General features: G+C 42.2%; 2 protein-coding genes across 12 annotated transcripts in view; one reads left to right on the forward strand and one right to left on the reverse strand.

Moving 5' to 3' along the window:
- The window catches only part of LDB3 (LIM domain binding 3), a 126,509-nt gene that overhangs the window by 101,614 nt on the left and 2,656 nt on the right, over positions 1-22,239 (reverse strand). For 8 of the 11 annotated variants that reach the window (XM_050305537.1, XM_050305540.1, XM_050305534.1 and 5 more), the window contains exons 1-2: positions 20,569-20,636; positions 14,469-14,594 (exon numbers count right to left, since the gene is read on the reverse strand). In XM_050305537.1, coding sequence (XP_050161494.1) covers positions 14,469-14,561 — 93 coding nt within the window. In that variant the 5' untranslated portion in view covers positions 14,562-14,594; positions 20,569-20,636. Of the gene's footprint in view, positions 1-14,468; positions 14,595-14,985; positions 15,005-15,330; positions 15,350-20,568; positions 20,637-22,239 lie in introns of those variants that run through there. The other 3 variants (XM_050305530.1, XM_050305532.1, XM_050305533.1) reach the window with 3 other exon arrangements.
- The window catches only part of WAPL (WAPL cohesin release factor), a 135,470-nt gene continuing 134,198 nt past the window's right edge, over positions 20,968-22,239 (forward strand). The window contains exon 1 of the mRNA XM_050305520.1: positions 20,968-21,088. The gene's annotated coding sequence lies outside the window, so the exon portion shown is untranslated. The remainder of the gene's footprint in view (positions 21,089-22,239) is intronic.

Consider the following 22,239-nt stretch of genomic DNA (forward strand, 5'->3'; position numbering starts at 1 on the left):
CCTTCAGTGCAATGCTAAAAACAGAGTTAGTCTGTCATCGAGAGCCAGTGAGATTTCAGATAAAACAGAAGTCATGGCTCCTGCAATGAGATTCCAGGAGTGTCCATCAAAGGCTTGCCAACAATAGCTTCTCACTCAGTCAAGACTTTCATACTTTGATAAAACTGAAGTGGGGGTAGGGAAGACGAGATTTGACATTGGGAATTGGGTACGTCACAGCAATTTAGTACTCAGTCTGAAATATCCAAACCCCCCAAAGAATGCTTTAATTATATTCTACCTAAACTTTTATGACTTGAATAGTTTTAGTTCTTTACAGGGTCCAATAATTTCTCACAGTATTAGGAATTTACTTTTTGGATTTTTTTACTTGGTTGTGGGGCTTTTTACCCCCGCTGGGGAACATTTCTTCCTGCTGCCAGCACCAGAATGTATTTAACATAACATATAGAGCAACACAAAATAAATTATGTTTGTTTTAAACACCAATGTAAATATTGTCAGCAAGCACCGGAGTGGAAGCAGGACTATTTATTCTCCAACTTCCTTGTTTAAATTACAATAGATTAATCTTGTGTTCATCGGAACAACAGGACTGTTATAGAAGGACAATTGCCAGGCAAGACTTCAAACTTCTTTCCTATGGTCCCATGCCAGTGCACAGGCTCCCAGTGCTCTCTCTTCTGTCAGACTTGACCCTGGCCCTTCTCTAGACATTACTTAATCTGAGCTTAAAACTCAAAACACCGCCCCATTGCTAGCAGAATATTGCCAAATGCTTTGATAGTGAGAATGGCAGAAAGAAAAAATTACCAGTCATTTCCACATGCATCCCAGACATCCAGCCTTACATCAATGCTTCCTAACGGCCTCCCTATCTCCGATTATATGCTTACATTCCTAGTGTTTGTGCAGTTTGTTCAGTCTTGTAGTTCCTTTGGTTTCCACTGAGAGGATATAAGCAGTGACATGTAGGTTGAGATTATGGATAACAGTGGGTTGGAGTGAAGCCAATAAAAAGGATACCTTGTAGCATGGTCTTCTCATATCACAAAATGGACAATGTATATTTTAATCAAAAAAATAAAGTTCTGTCCTAGTCTCTCTCACTACTCTTTGCAATGAAAATTAACTACAAAAAACAGATGATGAATGTGTCAGAGGTAAGAACAGAAAGGAAAAAGACAACACACTTCAAAACAACATCAACAATTACAGGAAGCAAAAGATGTATTTCAAAGCTAAGCAAAGGGTAAAATTCCTATTATCAATTTTTAAGTGCAGCCTATAGGCAGCTCTCCTTAAACATGAGGCCATGGCACTCTCTCTGTTGTGTTATCTGAGTCAATTGAGGACTGTCACAGTGCAACCTACTTGCACTACAAAGTGATACAAGTCACTCGAGGAAGAGAGGAGAGTGTCAAGAGGCACAGCCAAACCAGTGGCTGTTCGCCCTTGGTGTCACAGTAGTGCCCAGAGTTCAGTTGGAAGTGCTGAGCCTGATGGACAAGTTTTGCAAATTCACCCAAAAAGAAAATGCCCACAGGCATCAAGACTTTTGTCTAAACAGGTGAGGCATGTGAAACCATTAGCAAAAGGAAACAAAGCACTACAGTGGGAAGGGAAATTCAAGTCTCCATGTTCTTGCATATTAAAGGAATGAAACTGGGCAAAAAGTGAAAAGATACAATCAAAAAAGCCTAGATTTTACTTATTCTGGTATAAAAGCAAGGTAAACTGGGCAAAATGCAAGTTGTGGTGTATCAAATGACACAGAAAAGCTACATATATTAGTATATGCATATATATAATCAAGAGTACCTGTTCATCACAGGTGTACACAAAAAACTAAGCAGGAGAGATTTTTCTATAGGCCATTTGTATACAAAAATAAATACACAGGTCACAGGCAGTGAGGGAAAATCCCATTCAGGAGTGAAAATGGGGAGAACACTTCTTGCATTCAAACTAAGAATGTAAAACTAAGCTCAATTAAAATTGTATTGTGGACATTGCAAGTCACTGCATTTTTCATCTCTTCTCAGGATTTGGTATCTTTCTAAACAAGCATGCTTTGAATTTAGTTTCTAAAACACTAATAAACATAGGGATTTGGAGCTTTTAATAATGTGCCTTTAACCAATAAATATATGAAAATATTCAAATAAGTATTAAACAATTAGATGTTTGAACTTCACCATTTCAAGGTGGTCACGTGACATCACCCATTTTAAGGTGTTAAAACTGAGCCAGAAAAATGCTTTTCTCTTATGACACACCAAGAAAACTAATTTTTACCGAGCACCACATTAATGTCATTGCTGCAATGGTGGGAAGATATGAACAGCCTCGGAAGATGGCACGTACCCTCTATTTTCAGAATGATTTTGGCAATTTAGGGGCTTTTCTCAATAGTTCCTGATTCATATTTTGTTACTGTAAAATTGGGTTCCCTGCTGTGGAAAAAGATAATATTTTAGGGAGCATTTCCTAAATATTTTTTACAGCATTAGTATATCCCAGGGCAGTCTCACACTAGTGTGGATGTATGGGCCAGATAGGCTCTGCTCAGACAGCAGTCAAGAGCAGATACTTTGTGGGAAGATGAAAACTAAAGCCTTGTGGCATCCAGGCCAGAACATTCACTGTGGATGTTCTAAAATTAAGCGCCAACAAGGAAAGTTTATACCTAAACCCTTTATCTACAAGTTGAACAATCAACTACCTGGCAAGGGCTCTTCCTTGGCCTCCTGAGCTTGAAGATGCATTTAATGTCGGAACCCAATCCAGTCTCTGCAAAACCAGTGGAGGAGGATCAAGACTTAATGGAGACAAAAGAAGTAATATTGCTCACCAGTCCTCTTAGTGATGCTTTCCTCAGATACAACTAATCAAATGCCCAGTTATTAAGGCAAATAAGTGTTAAATTATAATGAAACTACTTATTTGTGCTGTTTCCTGGTCTATAACGAGTTTTAATCAACCAAAATATTTAGAGTCCAAATTAAGTGTTTGAACTAAATATTCAGAGTGGCAAAAGACATCTACCCATATCATCAAATGGCATGAAACTCAGATCCAGCTTGGAATTCTTTCCCCATGAGAAGGATCAGCATCTCACACTGTACTTATAAAATATAATACTGTACAAGAGAATGTCCTGCTTCCTTTTCCAGGTTGTCTTTAGGACACATGAACTCCAGGGAATTGTGGGTGGAATGTATAAAAGATCTTATTGCAGCTGCTTGCACTGCATCTGTTCAAGGGATAAATAAAGCAGCTAAGTCCTAGTTTTGGATTCATTCGCTGCCAGTCCCTTGACATGCAAAGAAATTATATACCACCTCCTCATCTTGTCAATCATACTGCAAATATGTCTTCAATATTGTGGAAGTGATGATGGTTTTTTTTTTTTTAGGCCAGGAATGTTCCCACAAGCTGGGACAACCTCCACGACAAGTCATATACACTGGGGAAAAAAACAAAACCACTTCATATTCTTCCAGAGAGCAACCCTGTTCATGAAAATCATCAATCCTTAGATTTCTGCTCATCCTTCCTAGAAAGGCAATTAGAACTGGGTCTAGATGAAGCTGATTTGAAATTAAAACTGAATTAATTCACAAATTCTCTAGGTCTTATAGAAGGTTTATTCTGTTCTTCCCCCTCACCTCCACTTCATTCACCTCTGATTCACAAAGCTAAAAACCACAGAATCATGTTGTATAAAAGAAGGAATACTAGAGCTGTATGAGTTGAAGATCCAAACCTTTTTGATGTGAGTCGTTGGGGCTCTCTCCATTGTCATTTAGAACACACACACACATCTTCACAAGGCACATTTTCCACAAGAGCTCATTGTTTCTCTTACTCTCCAGGGTGGATTTTAATAAAAAACCCAACTCTTTTATCCACTTGCCTCTTTCTTTAGGTTGTCTAAAGAATGTTTTCCAGAAATTTAGCCTCAGTGATGTTAGCCTCAGAAGATACAACATGGGCTTGGAAATTATGCCCATATTCCCATATTTTACCATGAAGAACTTAAGAAAATGCTCACAATCAATATCTGATTGTTTTTTTTTTTAAGAAGTAATATGTCTTACTCTGTACAGCATATTTTCTTCAGAGAAAAAGTTGGAGATTACATTCTAAAATTATATTTTGCAGGGTGAGGAAGCAAAGCTCTGCAGAAACTTAAGCACAGATACATCAGAAAAGGGAATTACTGATGAGCAGGACAGAACCATCCTTTTGTGGACTATAGGATGTGTGATTGTAAAGGGCAGAAAGCACCTTCCAGGAATGCTCAGGGGAGATATTCTCTGTTCTCAACACAGAATTCATATTGATATTAATTGCAGCATGAGTTCCTCAATACAGGCTAAAGAAGACTACTTAATACATCAACACATGTAATCAGAGAAACAGGAAACTCCACAGCTTCACACAGAGCAGTTATGAACTTCCATGAGGTGCCATATTTAGCCATTTCCCTCCTGCACATGTACATGTACAACCTACATATTTTTCCTTTGCTGTTTTATAAGAAATTTTAACACCTTGTGGAGGGGTCTATAACTTTCACTCTCCAAATGCCGCCTTCATTTCTTTGCTCCTCCGCTCTTCGTGCCCTTAATCTGAACATCATGGAGAGTTGGGAGCAAAGGAAGGACAGCGGACTTTGATGAGAGGGAATGTGTGGGAGTAGTGCAAGGGAAGGCAGGCAGGGGAGGAAGGCCACATCCCAGGCATATGGAAGGAGGAGACAGCAGAGAACCATCCCATGTGGAATGAGGATGAATGCCAAGAGCCCACGTTAGAGGTCTCCCACATGACCACGGCAATACAGCCAAGGCACGCAGTTCTCAAGGGTGCTACAGTGCCCTCCTCAGAAGAGAGGAGAGCTTTGCTGTGCCTCAGGGATGAAACAGCCAAACGATTCTGGCACCCCAATAATCTGCTCCCTCTTCCTGTCAGGTGTCAACACTCTGCTACCCACAGCTCTGCACACTCATCCTGAGCTACTGACAACTCTGCGCCGAAACAGCACACGCTGCGTTTTGAGAAGTGTCGCACTGAAAAGAAGCAGTACCAAGCAGCAGGCAATTAAACTGAGAAGAGATTGCTGTTCTAATAGGTTTGGTTTCTTGTTCACACAGTCTATGATGCTTACAGACTGCTGACCACTTCTTGTCATCAAGAAAGCAAAGCATACACGTAACAGAGAGATCCTCACCCACCCCACCCCATGTAGTTGACAAAAGGATTTAATCTTGAATAATTTGTTAGATAATTTAAGCAAACAAGTGAGATAAGAATCTTTTAGACAGGAAAGCAATTTTGACAGTAAGTCAGGAAGGTACTTATATTTTGCAACTCCTGTAAAAAAAAAATTAGCAGAAAGACTATCCATTTATTTCCTACAACAGTTAACCTTCGCCAATGCCGATGAAAAACAACATCTTGTTTTGGCTGCCTATTTCTTTTTTAAACACCTGCCATAGTACCAACTGCCCTTGGCCATTTTTGAACCAGCTATGACTAGGTAAGGAGAGAATGCTGACATTCTCAAATAGAGCAGGATGGTCCCAGTGACCCTCAGGATCAAGAAGAGGCAACCCAAATTCACCCTAATACCAGAGCATTCCAATTTGGCACTACGTACCAGAATCTGGGGTTACACGTAGTATTTTTGGAGTTTTGGATGCGATGTCCCATTCCAGAAGCTTGAGGTAAATGTAGCACTGCTTCCAATTCAAAATAGCTTCCTAAGTTACAGGATGCTTTAAATATAGCATGAGAGTCCCACAGAGGCTTCTCAAGAGTGTACGTGGCACCCCAACCAGGTATAGTAAGTACTACAATGTGCTACAAATATTTTTATTCATGCCACAAAGACTAATTGTCACACATGCTGGCTTTAAACTGAGAACCCATACAGTGTTTATAGTAAGCATGTGTCATTAGGCCTGTTACTTTTAATTAGAATAAGTGGACATATCTGTATTAACAAGTATGGCTAAGCAAGAAAGGCAAGAGGGCCAAAATAGCCCAGTAGCTGGAATTTGGACTCCGAGCAAGGGAAAGGTGGGAGTATGGTGGGAATATATGAAAGGCTGTGTTCCTCCTAATCCTCAGCTGCCATTGCCACAAATCAAGATTATTTTGAAGGATTTTGGAGAAAGGTTAAAACCTATTTATGCAGCGTCCAGGCACTGAACACCTGTGGCACAGATGATCACAACACCAGCTCTGCATGTGGGAGGTGCAGAAAGTAACTCTACCCTGGTCAGGGGATTTGCATGCCGTGAAGACATTTGACCCATTAGATCTTCCTAAAAGAAGAGCAAGATCTCACTGACTTTTTGGGAAAATGGCTTCTAGCCACCACTAACAGAAAGAGGAGTCACCTTGTACGAAGCCCATTCAAGATGTCATCTGGAGCCACTCGTAAGCTGAAAATGAAGTTTTTTAAAGAGTATTTAATTCCAGATCCTTTCTTCTCCCTATTTATTGGATTCCCTTTTTCCTGAAAATCTCTCAGAAGAACACGAACAGCTTTACATTTGGGGGAAATATTATATTCTTCATTGATCTGAAAAAAATGGAAGCATTTAGAACTGTTTCTAAAGGATATCCAGCTGTAAGGCTGAATTGAGCTTCAGAGTCAGCTTTATACAATCCAGCTTTATTTCTTTTAGGACCTGAGGTTAGGACAGCAGCTAAGTAAAATAAACTTTTTTTTTTTATCATCAGCTATGTAGCACATTTTGACAGGTGATATCTGTTTGCTTTTAAATATCTAATGTAAATTTTGGGTCATCACAATGTGCCTGAACAGCAGGCCTTGTCCTCACTCGGTACCAGCAAGAATGAAATTCTTTATGAAATGCCATTTATTAAATATCATGGCATAGTTTTATCAAATTAGGATTTAGGAATATAGACAATGGTAACAAAAAGCCTCTTCTGAGGTTTTGTTCTCATGTAAACTTTTTATAAAGGCTTTAATTACACTGGTACTGAAGAAACAGCTCTTTAACATGGTGTATATAAGCCATTCTTTTTCAATTAGCATTATTCATTTCAACAAACTACTGATGACACTTGCCAGACAATGTTTTAAATTCATTTATTTCCTCAAGGCTTGCAGTTGCAGTTGATTTTTTACCATGTTCAGCAGAAATTTTCCCCCTTCCTCTTCCCTTCTCATGAACTTTCAATGAGGATTAATAATTTACCTACACATTGATCATCTGGCTAATCTTGCAACAAAAATCAGTGAAAAAAGAAGAGCAATGTCTCATGTTATATTGGACACCATTTAATGCTATATTAGGCACTCAGGTACCTATGTGCAGAAATTTCTAGTGACACACATATCAGCTACATGAAATTGTGCTCTTGATTAGCTCCAGTCCACTATGAAATCTAGATTATGGTGAAGGCCATTCCATTTTGTACAGCACTGTCATACTTTCACAGTGCTACTCAAGGTTTGAGGTATTGTTTTCTTTTTAAATACCCATATTTTAGATAGTTATAAAATAACACACTTTATTCTACTAATTAGACAGCAAGAGTGACCAGATGGGAACTGCTGCTGCTAGAACAGAGAGTTAATGCTAACGTATTTACAGAGCTAATTTCTCTTTATGTTCCACTGGCTGGAGAACATTGTGCAATAATGTATTCAGAATGGAGCTAATGACAGTTATCTGCTGTGTTATTAAGATAGTCATTTATAGAGTTCAGACATCAGGCACTAATAAAAAGTTCTACCTGAAAAAAAGCTTATTGTGCATTTTAATTATAAAGCTCTAACAATTCAGCAGCTTTAAATTCAGAATTTAATGGTTACCTCCTGATGTGTTTACTGCTTCTAAAAGATCTGCAAAATTATTAACTTTAATAATAATCCTGTAAATCTGAAGACTTCCTGAAATACTAGATGAGCTATATTCTCAAATAAATAAACTCTAGGCCAAATGCTGAGCAATTTGTCAGACCAGACTATTTAGTTGCTAGGGAACACTGTTAAATGTTAAAACAAGAGAAAAAGGAAGATGACTCTTTTGAGTTGTGGATCTGTTTCCTTAGGTTAAGAAACCTCCTTCTGCTCCTCCTCCCTAAAATCACAATAACTACTGTTATCCCCAGTTCTGAACTTCTCAGTTTCTCACCAGTCTTGGGCCCAAGTTTCTCACAGCTAACACTGTATGCCTCCTGGTCAAGGGAAGGGTTATATTCTCCTTCCTTTTGCAGGAAAGAAAGCTGCAGAGTCACTTTATAAGTGCCAATTGCATAGTTGCCATTCAGCCCAGTTATTTCATACACTGAGCTCTTTTCACGGATAATGCCACACGAGTATTGATGACTCAGATACAATCACACCCCAAAGGAAAGAGCTGCATTTAGCAGGTGAAATAATGAAAGGGCTTCAAACCCACAGGCTATGTATTATGTATCAGAGCAGTCAGAGCAGCAGTTTTGGTGATGTAACATCGTTTAAGCCAGTACCTCAGCTACTACAGGCCATTACTCACATTTATCTGGCCTATATTCTAACAGGGCTAAATGTTTCTCCTGAAATTCAAAACAAGGATAGGATTGCAGAACACAACCTTAAGCAGATGATTTTTGCACAGATACTGTGCAGAGTACATAACACCCCTTATATACCCTGACCTTCAGCAGTGAACTTAGTATTTAGTGGTTCCTTTAATCACACAAACAGGTAAGAGGGGCTGCCTTGCTGTTCCAAGTACATAATTGATTTAAAAGAGAAATCATTTGACCAAAAGCTGTAGTTAGCTCCATATCCCTCCTGAAAGCTATTTTGTCATGTTTGATTAGACACACAACCTTAGCATACAAATGCCCTGTATACTGATCTGCCATTTATAGTACAGATGCTGACTGCTGGAACATCTCAAATAAACAATACCAAATCAGGAGGTTGAGCAGTTACTTGTAGGGTTCAGGCTCTCAGAAATACAATAACTTCTGATAACTGTAGCTGTAAACGTACAAGGCTTAGTTTGCAAATTAGTTTGAAAGCAAACATATCACCCAAAGTAACCAGCACTCTCTCATGATACTGACACATTTGCTCATATAATGGTTGGATGCAATAGAAATCAGAATGCTGTAACTTCAGGTAGGGTGGCTGTTGCTCAAGAAGTGACCTACAAATTAAAATGCTGATGCCCACAGAATAATTGTTTTATCAAAGAAGACATAGGAAAGTTTTGGAGTGTTCTTAAAAGCTAGACTGGAAGGATTTAATTTTCCTCTCACAAGGAACTATTTTGAGTTAAACTGTAACAAGACTGGAAGAATGTGACTGCTCAGGCATAAGAAATTACTACAGTTTATCTAGACATAAGACAGTCATTATATTAAATGGCCCACTCCCTTCTCAGAAGTTGACTCAAGTCATTTGAACTTTGGGGGAAAAAAGGAAACATCTCCACTGCATAGTAGTTAAGGAGGAAGACTGTTAGAGGACATGAGATTTACCTGTTAATTTAGTAGAATATCAACAATTATAAACAATAATCTGTGGCTTTTGGTATTGTGAAGGACTTCCTGTTTGGAGATGAAAAAAACACCTCGCAAAGTTGCAGCTGCAGCTGTAGGACAACTGCTCAGTAGTTCGATTCACCAGGGGTGATGTGGGATCAACATTTCAAGTGAACTTGTTAAATTGCTTCAGTTCAGTCAACAGAGGCAAACTGCATTCTTATTATAATTTATGTACAGCACTACACGGCCATTCAAATGACAGCTGTAGAATGCATAGAGCCTGACCCAGCTCATTTGAGGTTTCTCTGCTTTCAAGAATGGGGGAAAAAAAAAAAAAAGAGGGATTGGCTTCCCCCATCACTGGTCTGTTGTAAGGCACTGATATGCAATAGCCTACAGGAAATGAGTACTCTCACACAGCCTCTAAAGCAAAGGCAGTCACAGCCAGGGGCTGACATATGTATGCTAGGGAGTGGAGGAGGGACAGGAAACAATCAGGAAGAGATGCTGATAAAAGGAAAGAGCCTAACAACTGTGAGAAAAACCTTCCTGCTCCTGCAGAGACAGACTGCAAAATGCTAGACCAGGGGTTTCTCCCAGCCTCAAAGAGTAGTTTCAGGCTGTTTGTATCAGAATAAGCATACAGATCAGCTATTTTAATTTTTTTCATAATAGTGTTTGCTGTGTCCCCTCACTGTGCTTACATCATCATCATATTTCAACTTTTTCCTCACTTAATCAAGTAAAGAAAAATAGTTCTTAAACGCTTTTGTTTTGTTTAAACCTTATCTCCCTCTGCTTCAGGCAGGCTCTGGCTTTTGATTTGGAACCCAAGTGACTAAAAAACCTCTCTACTGGGAAATACAAAACTATGGATAATTACAAAAAGAATATACCAGTCATAAGTTACCCCAGTGTTCTAGATAATATTTCCCCTAGCTCAGATGATGATAGTTCCTGCACACCTTTCAGTTCATTGCACCCCCTGCAAGCCAGTCTGTCCCACCAGAAAATTCACTGTACAGTAATAAACATTCAGAAACACATGGAGAGGTTCTGCTATTGCATCCAACCACGTGCAATTGTACCATCTTAGGTAACACGGCAACAGAGCACTTAGATAATTAACTATGTCCAAAAGCCTTCTTACAGAGGATTAGGTCTGTAAAATTAATGAATTCTGCTTGCTTCCAGACAGTCCATGCAAGCAGCAGGAGAAAATAAACGGCTTTGCTGCCCACGTCAACTTGGAAAGACCAGATTTATGTGTGTGATCATGCCACTGGTGACAGCTCTTAACTTTGCCAACAACCTGCAAGTCTCATTCATTTCAGCTGGGCTGACAGATGCTCAGCTGTACTAAAAGTCTGTCAATACTGTTTTCCTACCTCTGCTACCTGCCCGTGACATCTCATGACAGAATTTGACGTCTTATGACAGGATTTTTCTGTAGGGTGGGATGGTATGCAGGGTGGGGACTGAAATAATAGTTTTAAAATCTTCACAGATTATTTTCCAATGCCATTGTTAAAGGAGTGTAAAAGCTTCAGAGGGACTTTAACTCTTCCCTTCTTGTTTTTGTCTCCCCTTTTCTTGTCCCCACCCACTATGTTAGTCAGGCATTTATTTTTAGATAAAGAACAGATAAGCAGAACAATCCATTTCAGAGGAACACATCTTCAGCTGTCACCCAGCTGACTGACTGTGAGTCTTGTGTCTTATGCTGTTGACTATTCAGCAATGAGCTGATACCCTGGACCTACCTGAAGGGAAGAAAATACAGCATCTCAGACACCATTTTCAAGATTCGTCTTTAAAGTGAACTGTTGTGTCAAACAGCTCTGAGTAATTCCCTTCCTTGTCCACTGTTTTAAGATCATTTTTCCTGAACAGAAGCATTAGCAATGCCACAATCTTGTATTGTGCTTTTGTCATTAGGCTTCAAAGACCTTCAGGATTTCTCTCCTGGTCCTCAGGTAAAGTGCAAGATGGGTGGGAATTGCATAGGGCTGGCTTACAGAGTGCAGGTGAACAGACAGCTAAGCCACAGCTCTAATTCCCAAGTGCAGGCTGCCCACTTTATGTCTGTGCATGGGCCAGCTTCATTATAGCATAATATTAGCACCCTCCTTTGGGAAGGTCCTTGGAAACGTGTTGGCATAATACTATAGATGGGATGAACAATCCCAGTATGTTCTACTGTAGCCATCATCTTTCTCAGGAGCTCAGAAGCAATTCTCTTGCAGCCTGACAGAAGAGCACAGAGCCTTCATGAAAAAGGATGAACCTTTTTGTTTTCCGTGGCCCACCCACAGCCAGGCTAATTGCTCGGGGACAGATGGAGGGTAACGAGGTGTCTGCATGCAAACCCTGTCTGCACACAGAGAGGGACCCTACACCTACACAGGCAAAAGGGCCGTGGCACATCTGGTAGTAAAAGCAATTACAAGACCTTTTTAGTTGAAGTGTTTGGGGTTTAGGACTCATCTTGCACATAGAAAGTCATATCTCATCTCAGTGTAGCTATGGACCAAAACCAGTCCATAGGTAAGTGTACAGCCCCCACCAGCAACATTAATAGCTGTGTGCCTCTTCCAAGAAAGGGATTTTCCTCCCGGTTATCTTCCCCTTCATTGCCCCACAAGAATATCTTGAGAATGTAAGTACAGATTTCCTTTTCCCCCATGATAAGATTGCAGTTATGGCTAAGTTCACAGCTTAACTCCCTTATGACTGCAAATTTCTGATTAAGGGGAATATCTGATCTGCTTGGAGATATATTTATGTGAAAGATGCTAAAGGCAAACATACACTATTACCATCAAAAGTCATGTATTACACAGTGTTCCAATTAAAACCACCACAACCAGCAGGCATTACTATCCCAGCTCGCCCTAAAAGTGGCTGTGTTTATTCTTGCATGTGTGCTTTTCCCCTTGTAAGGTAGGATACAAAGTCCTGTCCCATCCCAAATCCTTAGGCCCAGCTAAAAGCTGGGTCTCACTGGGAAAGAGTTCAAAACATTTAGCAGTGCTTTCTGGCACTGGAAAGGCAGTCAGCTGTGGGAAAAGGTAATTCCTCCACACCTCTGGGAATTCAGCCATTGCAGTTCCACTCCTGCTCCTCATATGGTCTCAAAAGCCCCATGAGAATCACAGCAGCCTTTGGGCATAGAGTTTACACTTTAATAAATTACTATATAGACAATGAGTTGTTTGGGAAACAATCAGCTTTTCATTACTGATTGTGTCATACACAGTGCAACTGCCACAGCCCTGGTCCTCCACTGACAGCCTCTAGGTATGACTGTCAGCTGCAAAGTGGCATGAAAATGCCTACAGAAATATGTTGGCACCTCTCTGTACTTACCTTGGGTGTGATAGGAAAAGAAAGACCAACACTATTTACAAGAATGAAATTAAACTGAGGTCATGAAGTGAGTTTATTTTTGTGGGCAGGAGGTATTTTAGGTTGTCTTTTACTTGCTTGCTTTTAATAATACTGACCAAACATCCTTCTTGGCAGTTACTGCACTGTTTCCGCAAAAGGAGTTATGAAAAGTTCCTCTCATCCTCGTGGGCCTCAATACTAAAGGTAAATGCAGCTCTGTCTTCCGAGACAGGGCTAATGTGCAGAAGAAAAAGGGAGATCAGATGATACAAAACTTCACAGGATGAATATGAAAAAGCATAGTTAAGATTTCAGAAGCTCACTGATTGACTCTGAATCATGATTGTCGCAGAGATACCAATTTTGTACCCACAACAGACTGTATTTTTCAATATGAAAAAAATTCAATACAGTTTTAAAAGTAGTGTAGGTGGGGTTTTTTCTTTCTTTTTTTTTTTTTTTTCCTTCAGTGAAGCAGACCTTTTGTTTGCATTCCACTTGTTTGTCTGATTAAATCATTCTGCTATTACTTTTAAACACTGTTATGTAAGTAACCTCTCTTGTCACTGTACTGCAAAATAAGCCTTCTGCAGGTGATTTGTGGAGGAACCAAGACTTCTCTAAAGAGATCTGAACATTCTGGAGCATATTTGAGACTGTCAAAAAGAAGAAAACAAAACAAAACAAAACAAAACAAGAAAACAAACAAACAAAAATAAAAACCAACCAATCAAACAAACAAACAAACAAAAACCCAAGGGAACTACCAGAAGTTACACAGAATTATCTGATAAGAGAAGGGTAGGTATGGGAAAATCAAGTTTCCTGAAAACCATCCAATGTTAAAAACTTTTAAGAAACTGAGCTAATTCAGATAATAAGGGTACTCAAGTGCCACACCTTGAAATAATGTTTTAAGGGGAAGGAAGAAAAAAACGCAGGTAGGAGATAAATGGACTCATCTGTGACAGATGCACCAGGTAATTAATTATTAAATCACATGCTTTTTGTCGGCTGCAAATGGAAGGCTTCTGCATAATTTAAGACTGTATTTTAAGCACTATGTAGTCTTCTGCTTGACCTATCAAATTTTTATCCAATTATTGCACCCCCTCACAGGAGGGGACACATACCCCTGTCTTTGTCCAGTTTTAACGCCTGACTTCACATGTTTACAAGCAGTTAAATGTTTATTTTCTAGAAATATAATCAATATTCTCATTCATAGTTCTTCTACTCCCTTCCCCTCAAATAGACAGCATCACTGAGGCCCCTACCAGCAGAAAAAGAGACAACACTGTACAAAATAGAACTGGAAGCTCATTTAAGAGAGACACTATTGCCATTCATAAAAATATACCAACCAGAACTGTTTTCCTGAGGCATTATCCATGCCAGGTTGTACTTTGAACTGGTATATTTAAAGTCCATGTTGCATTCTCTTTATTCACACCTAGGTGCAAAGATCCTCTATTTTGCTAGTCAGAGTGTGCATATGACTGCTATTTTCCAGCCTAAACAAGCTTCAACAAGGGTTTCTGCACACTTACTCTGGAGATGGTCAAGGGCATGTTGAAGTCCTTGCCCCCTTGCAGTCGGAAGCCCCATGGTCCAGGTCCGTTCAGAGTCACGCTGTAAGCCATTGTGTGCTGCTTTCACCACACAGCAACAAGGCACTGCAGAACACAAGGATGGGGTGGACAGAGAGAAGTGTGAAAAAAACAGAATGAGAAGAGGGAAGAGTTTTACGTAACGAAAGCGGTTCTCTTTCTGCCTTGCCTGTTCAGTCGTGCTCTGATACCACCTAAGAATAGATGGGAGCTATAATGCAGATGCTGATATCCCAGCTGAGCAGGGCCCATAAAAGGTTTGTAACCAGACACCTACTATGCAAAGACTTCATGACTCAGAGGTCTAATATAGTCCTCAGGGAAGGGGACAGATCTTTCTAGGCTCCTGAAGCCCCTCGTCCTGCCCAGTTACTTTATGGACAAAACACACGTTTTAATAAAACAAGCAAACAAAATCCAATGCTAAAATCCCAAACACCCAAATCTCTTCACTAACCTGTTAACAACTACAGAGCCATTTTTAAATTCTGCTTCAGAGCATGTTTATTGCATTGTGACATATAATATACTACAAGCAAGTTCTTTTCCATAGATTTTACTATATGCAGCAGGAGAGGCACCAAAAAAGTGTTTACCTTCCTTTGCAATAGTTTGTTAAACTGACAAAAGTTTTAGCGTCACAAAAAAGCCCCACAACTTTATGTTTGGCTCTTGGTTCCACAGCCCTTGCTTTCTCAAGGGAAAATTAAAATTTATTCTCTCTGAATGCAGAAAGATGTATCATGAGATACTTCTAATCAGCATTTAATTTCTGTGGCAAAAGCATAGTTTCACTACATACCTGTCTCATCATTTCAATACAAGTCTTCTAAAGGCATGACACTTAAATGAAAGGCTAAGAATACAAATAGTTAGCCAACTGCTTTCTTAATTTATTCCTTGATTTTTTCATAGTTTATATTTCAGTTCTTAGGCATTTCCATAAAACTATAACCCTTGTTCAGTAACGCTGGATAGCATTTCTGCCTTAGATTGGAAATTGCTAAAATGCAGAGGACATGAGGGAAGAGGAGAAGCTGTTGGCAGATCTACAGATATAAACAAAAAATTTCTGCTCTCCCCTTTCAAGTTATTAATATGTACAGGAACTCCATGAGCCCTCTCCTGTATCTCCACATTTATCCTTGTTATCCTTCTTTATATACATATATATATCCTTCTTTATCCTCTGGTTAGAAAAAAATTGCCATTGTGTTATGGTGGGGTGGTGGGGGGAAGAAAGCATGGGTTCTGCTCTGAAAACCCAAAAGGCAGCCAAACCCACAAAGTGCACTAGAGTGAGGCAGCTCAGTTTGAATGTTGATAGCAGGTCACTCTGTCAGTACACCCACCTTAAAACATGGTAAATAGCTGGTGGCGAAAGGGCAGAGAGAGCAAACACTACCAGAAACTCAGTCTTTATCTGAGGAGATGGTCAATAATTTTTCAAAATCATGAAGCAATAAAGTGCGTAGCATTCACAGTGTCAGAAAAGCCATTTGTACAAGGGAATAATTAATCTCTGCATAGACTGAACCATATAACCATATCACCATATCTTTTAGCCAGAGGTCCACTTTAAACCACAGCATTTCACATGGATTTAAATAGAAGTTACATCAAGCCAGTAGAACTGGCCCAAACCAAAACTAAGGCAAATAGCAGACACAGCTTGAGAAGAAAATGGGGTTTGATGTCTCACAAATACCTCTAAGGTACATTTACATTAAGAGGATTTATAACCTGTCCTCTGTGAGTCCAGAACCAGTGATGTTTGGAGGATGACTTTGAGGAGAGACAAAACTGACTTGTTGGACTTCAAATGGCAGAGTTTCCTGGCCTGCCAGTTTACCTAGTACTGAATTTTTTTTTTTTTTTTTAAGAGTCACATGCACACCCAAATTTGAAGGTAAATTATCATTGCAGTATTCCTTTCCTTTTCCTAGGAATTGGTTGCTGGTTTAGTGTCCTTTCTTGTCTCCCTTTCAAGGGTTCAGGAGAACAGAACTCCTTACCAGGAGTAACACAAACATAGCAAATCATGGCTTCACTAGTAAAGACAGTATCAGCTACATAGGTATTAGAAGAAAAGTTACAGTTGTATGGACTGTGAATTCTGTGCATATTACCTTCTGATACCTAAACCTTCAGTCATTCATGGAAAAAAAAAGATTAAATAAAGGGGAGAGGGGGAACAAAACCCAGAACAGAATAAAACTGCACAGCAGGCTGCACAGAGCTAAGCATTAACAAACAGAGATGCTGTTTAATCAAGCACTATGTGCTTCTGTCCTACTTTCACATCTATAATATCCCATTCCCTTCTCAGTTTAGGACACCTGAAAGGATCTGAGAGATCCTTCAGGCTGGGTGGTGTGCTAAGAAACTAGAGTGGGAATCTCATTAGGGACTCTGTCATTTGAATGAAATGTTAAACTAAGGTCACTTGTTCCTACTCCTTTGGTTTCTGTCTGTGTCTGCATGAATGTTCAGCATAGCTTGGCACTTTTAAGAGGAAAGTGGAGAGGATATGCCAGAGTCCTGGCCAACATTCCCCTTCAACATCACAGGACCACAGCTCTATCACTACCAGGTGCAATTTGGAGAAAATAATATTCCAGTTTTCTTTCTCCAGGTCTCCATAAGTCGTTTCACTCCTGTGTCTGTATCCCCTCTGCCTGCCTGGAGAAAGCTCTGTGCCTAATAATGAATTTAAAATGCTACAGAAGCTCCTGCTGTAGTCACAGTTCCATTTGTTAGGGACATTTAGCATAGGTCTCACCTTCTACAGACTTTCAGTACAATGAGCCTCTAAATAAGCTGGTGATCCACCCAGATGGCTCGTTCAACCCCACCCTGTTTTCAAAAGTGCAGTAGGTACAGGGTCATCACAGCTATCAGCACAAACCTCAGCAACACCTTCTGGGAAACCTGAGGTTGCAATAAACTGTGTGTACATAATAGACAGTCCCCTTGTTTTTCAGAGGCTTGTGATGTTTAGATTAGCTTTTAGTTGCTTTACATAACTGCCTGTTGGACTGTTCCAAAACTCATTTTTGTTTGCTCAGATAACAGTATTTTGTTTCTCTTGGTGTGCCTTTTTCCTTACATTCTCCTGCCATGTCAAAATCCATGACTTGCTCATAGCTCCCTCCCTTCAGAGAGAAGCTGTGCTGAGTCAGATGAGGTCACTGATGTAAGGAGTGACATTTAAACAAAAAACATATTCCAGGAGCAGGGTGACATTTTCTGCACACATATCAAACCAGAGAATTGTCCAGAGCTCCCCAGGTCCCGCCCCGTCCCGAGCTATTCCCAGCTGACTGATGGGAACAGCTGGGAGGGAGCTGGATGGGCACCAGGCTCTAGGGCAGGGGAGAGTGCCACCACCTCCAGCAAATGCCTCTGAGCCTGAGCAGCGCCGTCCTTCCACAGCTGCATCAGGGATGTTACACCGGCGGAAACAATCCCCATGTGCTGGGAGACCTTGCTGTACACATCACAGCGAGCCGGCTTTAGGAGAGCGACGACTGCATGCTTGGGAGTGCAGAGCCGTGGAGTGAATGAAACCAAACCCACCCGTGTCAATGCTAAATAAAGGTGGGAGGAAACCAGTAATGGAAATTCCAGTTGTTAAAGCTGCTACTACTTCACGGAGCTGGCTGCATTACTCATGGGTTATATTTTAGCTGCAGGGGTAAATGTGTGCATAGAGGAGCCTTGAACTACTGTTACTGCAGCAACACGGTTGTATCACTTGTATCATTAAGGGTTTCAGAAGCAGATTGCTTGGAGTTTGACTTCTGATCTGCAATATACTACGCACCTCTGGCACATAAAAAGAGGCGTACAAGGTCACGGTTTATGTTTTCCTTTTGGGCAAGTGAAAGACTTGCACTCCACAGGAATAAACTATCATTTCCTATTTGATAAAAACATATTCAACATTCCTTTAGGGGGGAAAAAAAAAAAAAAGATAAAAAGATAGTCTGCCTTTGTTTCAGTCTCCCTCACCTGAAGGGGTGGCAGTATGAGGAGGCAGCATTTGGCTTTATGACAAACATGCCCTTTTTGTCCCGTGGATTCCTGCACTGTCTCCAGTGATTATCTACAGTCTTTCAGAACAGTGGAAAAGCAAGGAGAATGGAGCCTTGAAGAAACTACTCACTACACAGATGCATGAAGAAAACCCAACCTTTCAACTGGTTGACTGATACGTGCAATCCTAGAGTTTTCCACAGTTTTGAATTAACCCAGTGTTAATTACATTTCATGTGGAATCAACAGCTGTATTTGGGGAGAAATCTTCATTGTGATCCACAGTACAAACTAGCACATATTTACCATATATTGGTCAAGCAGTACTAAAGAATTTGGAACTGACACTTTAGAGATGTAACACATTTTTAACTCTGAATTCCCACCTTGCCAATGTCAAACTGAATATAAAAGTAATTACCAAGAGTAAAGATTTTTTTTCCCACAAGTTCAGCACAAGTTCAGTATTGCTTCCAAAGTAAGACTATTCTACAATGCAAAAGAGCTCATTGCAATCCCCTTTCCTTCACTGCTGAGCTCTAAGTTGAGCTAATCCTCCTTTTACTTGTATGTACAGCTTTGTTTGACCTATTGAATCAAAATCCTTCAATTCTCACAGAACTTAGTATTTCTGAATTCCTTTTAGTTCCTTTATCAAGTTGTCCTAAGTCCTGCATTTTGATCTCTCTCAAGAAGCTGAATTTTCTAGCACGCTTTGCTTCATCTCATTCTACTTTGCCAATACATTTCTAATAATGTGCTTTGTGGGTGCTAACAAAGGCCAGTATTTCTGGCGAGATATGCTAGAGCAATATAACGACAGAATATTATCTCCCTTCCCTGTAATACAATGCGTTCAGAAATGCAGCTCCAATGTTTCCTGCTTGCCTGTTTGCTGCTATCACTTTACCAGTTGATCAAATTTGCTGTTTACCCTCCCCTCTAGATCCTTCACCATGACTACTTGCACCTTTACAAAAAAATTGTATTTCACACTTTATTCTCCTACTACATGGCCTTTTTCCCCTGCATGCCTGTCCACTACCACAAAAGATTTGGTGTACAACATATTGTAGTCAGAATTGATCTTCAAAAGATTTGAAAAATGTTTGGTAACTATGTTAAACTGGAAACCTGTGGAAAGACAGAGTCCCAAGAGAAGAGAAGGATACCAGTTCAGACTGTTTGCAGGGACTTAAGTGTATGTTACTAAGTTCTCGTTTTATCAGTTTTTCAGTTCTTGTTTTTAAAGGCAGTCACTACATCACCTAAAGCTTCTAGGGCACCTACCTTCCCAAGATAATAAGGTTTCTTTTTTAAGGTAAAGAACACCTAAGCACCTGTTGTTTTAACCATCTCCTGTTTACATATGTAACCACAGCGCTTAGGTTACCAGTTCTAAATGACAAAATGTATCAACAGCAGCAACTGGATTAAAATGCAGATCTCAGCTTCCAATATAGGAATTTGAAGAAGAAAAACAAGGCTGTCAAATGCGTTGCCATTCAGTTTTCATCATGCTTTTCCAACTCTGGGATGAAGCCAGGAAAGTTTACAGCAAGCCTGTGAGTACTGTAATTTGTGCCTTGTTGCAGGGAATCCTAAATTACTGTTTTCCCTTAGAAAGGGGAAAACAGCGAATGAAAAAAGTCCAACCAAACCCCAGGTACAGAAGCTGCGTGCGGGTCACCGTCAGCTCCGCACAGGCCCGGGGCTGAGCTTTGCCATCGAGGTCACAGCACCTCTGACAGCGCTGGCTCGAGTCCAGACAGCCGAGGTTGGGCACGGCGCTCAGCAGGGCTTAGGAGAGGGATCCTGTGCCATCGGCGTCATTTGGCCATCGCAGATTCCTTAGGGGATCGCTACACCACGCTGATGTAGCGCTGTGCCCGTAGGCACCAGATGATAAGGCAGCCTCGCCCGCTCGCTTCTGCCTTCCCAGCGAAGGCTTTCCGGGCCAACACTTTCCACTACAGAAACTCCGTGGCCGCGGCGCACCCACCTTGCCCACCTGCGGTGTCCCGAGTAACCAAGCGGTCCCTCCGGGCCGCCCCCTCACCTCCGCCTCCGCCTCCGCCACCGCCGCCCGCGCCGCCGCCGCCGCCACTCTGCGTGGGCCGGCGGGCACGGGGCCCGCCCCCGCAGGAGCCGCGGCTGCCGCACCCACGGACATCGGCCGGGCAGCGGGGCCGAGGGGAGCGGAGGCCAGGGCAGCGCTGAGCCCGCCCGGCCCCGCGGCGAGGGCAGCGCCGCTGCCGCCCCGCTGGGGCTGTCACAGCGCCGGGGCCGCGGGGGCCGCCCGAGGGCAGGGGCCGCTCCCCGGGGCCGCCGCGCGGGGGCGCCGCGCGGGCGGGGCGCGCTGAGGGGATTTGCAGCGCGGGGCCCGGCGAGCGAGAAAGCGCTGCCCGCGGTGTGTAAATGCCTGCCCGCGGTGTGTAAATGCCCGCGGGTGAGCCGGGAACACCGCGGGGCCGCGGTGGCGGAGCGGGAAGGTGACCCAGAGCTGTGGGGAGCGGCAGCAGGTATCCCGGGGGCGGGCGGTCCGCGCGTGAGCGCCCTCAGGGAAGGATGCGAGGGATGAAATGGCGGCGGGAGCGGGGGGGCTGCGCCCGCGGGAGGGACCCGGGGCGCTCGGGAGGGCGGCGCGGTGAGGCAGGAGGGGCTGCTGTCCTGCCCAAGCTCCGCACAAGCTCTCCAGCGTGTGCTTTGGCGCTGTGCGGGCTCGGAGCCCGCAGCCTTCAGCCCCTTCGCCGAGCGAAATCGCTGATTTCACTCGTTGCCTCGTAAGAAAAGTGGCAGTGAGGTTGTTTAGCCCCGCTGATTCTCTGGTGTTGATAGACAAGGGTCGCTTTAACTGAGTGGAAAAGTTAAAACCGCGTCCCGAGAGGAGACAAAGGGTTTGGAAGAAAAAAAAATAGCTAAACGAAAAACGTAACTGCCCACCAGAATCCCGATACTGGGATGATTTAAGATACTGAGCCTTGCGGTGCGTTCACATGGCTGCCGAGTGCTGGCAAGGACCAAGCATCCCGCTCCGTACATCCCTCTGTTCAGTAGCGCTAGGCGGTGGTTTGGGTTTCTTTTTTTTAAAGTTATGCTTCCCGAAATATTCTCGAGGAATCCAGCTGTTTTCTCAGTGCAGTGACGGAGCCGCCGCTTTATGAGTTTGTTAACAATATAAAAAGGAAAAAACTGTTCCCACGCGAGAAAAGGAAAGATGTTCCCAAGCGTCAAAGCGCTGGGAACGCGGGCGGTGCCCCACTGGATCCCCCCTGGGATTTGCACAGGAGTGAAAATTCCCCGGGCTGGGAAGCTCCCCTGCCAGCGGCACCGCGCTGGGCTCCGCCGGGAATGCCGGCTGTGCCGGGCTCGGGGTTTGCTCGCCGGGCGCTGCCCCCGTCAGCACCAGGGACAGGGCGGGATCCGCGCCGAGCCGGGTCCGACACAGCTCCCGAGTCCGAAAGCTCCTCCCCGCTCGTGTGCGGGAATAAATCCGACAGCGGCGTCGCTGAAATACACAGCCTACTCAAAAGAATTCAAGTTTAGTGCTTCTTGTCTAATGGAACCTAAAGTCTCTTTACGCTTGAAGTACTTACTGTGGTACACATTGAGTGGGCTCTTTTGGTCCAACACACGGGGTGCACAGACCAGGCCTGGAAAACATGACCTAAAT

This window comes from Myiozetetes cayanensis, unplaced genomic scaffold (assembly GCF_022539395.1).
Source record: "Myiozetetes cayanensis isolate MyiCay16 unplaced genomic scaffold, myiCay2020 scf10, whole genome shotgun sequence".
NCBI lineage: Eukaryota > Metazoa > Chordata > Aves > Passeriformes > Tyrannidae > Myiozetetes > Myiozetetes cayanensis.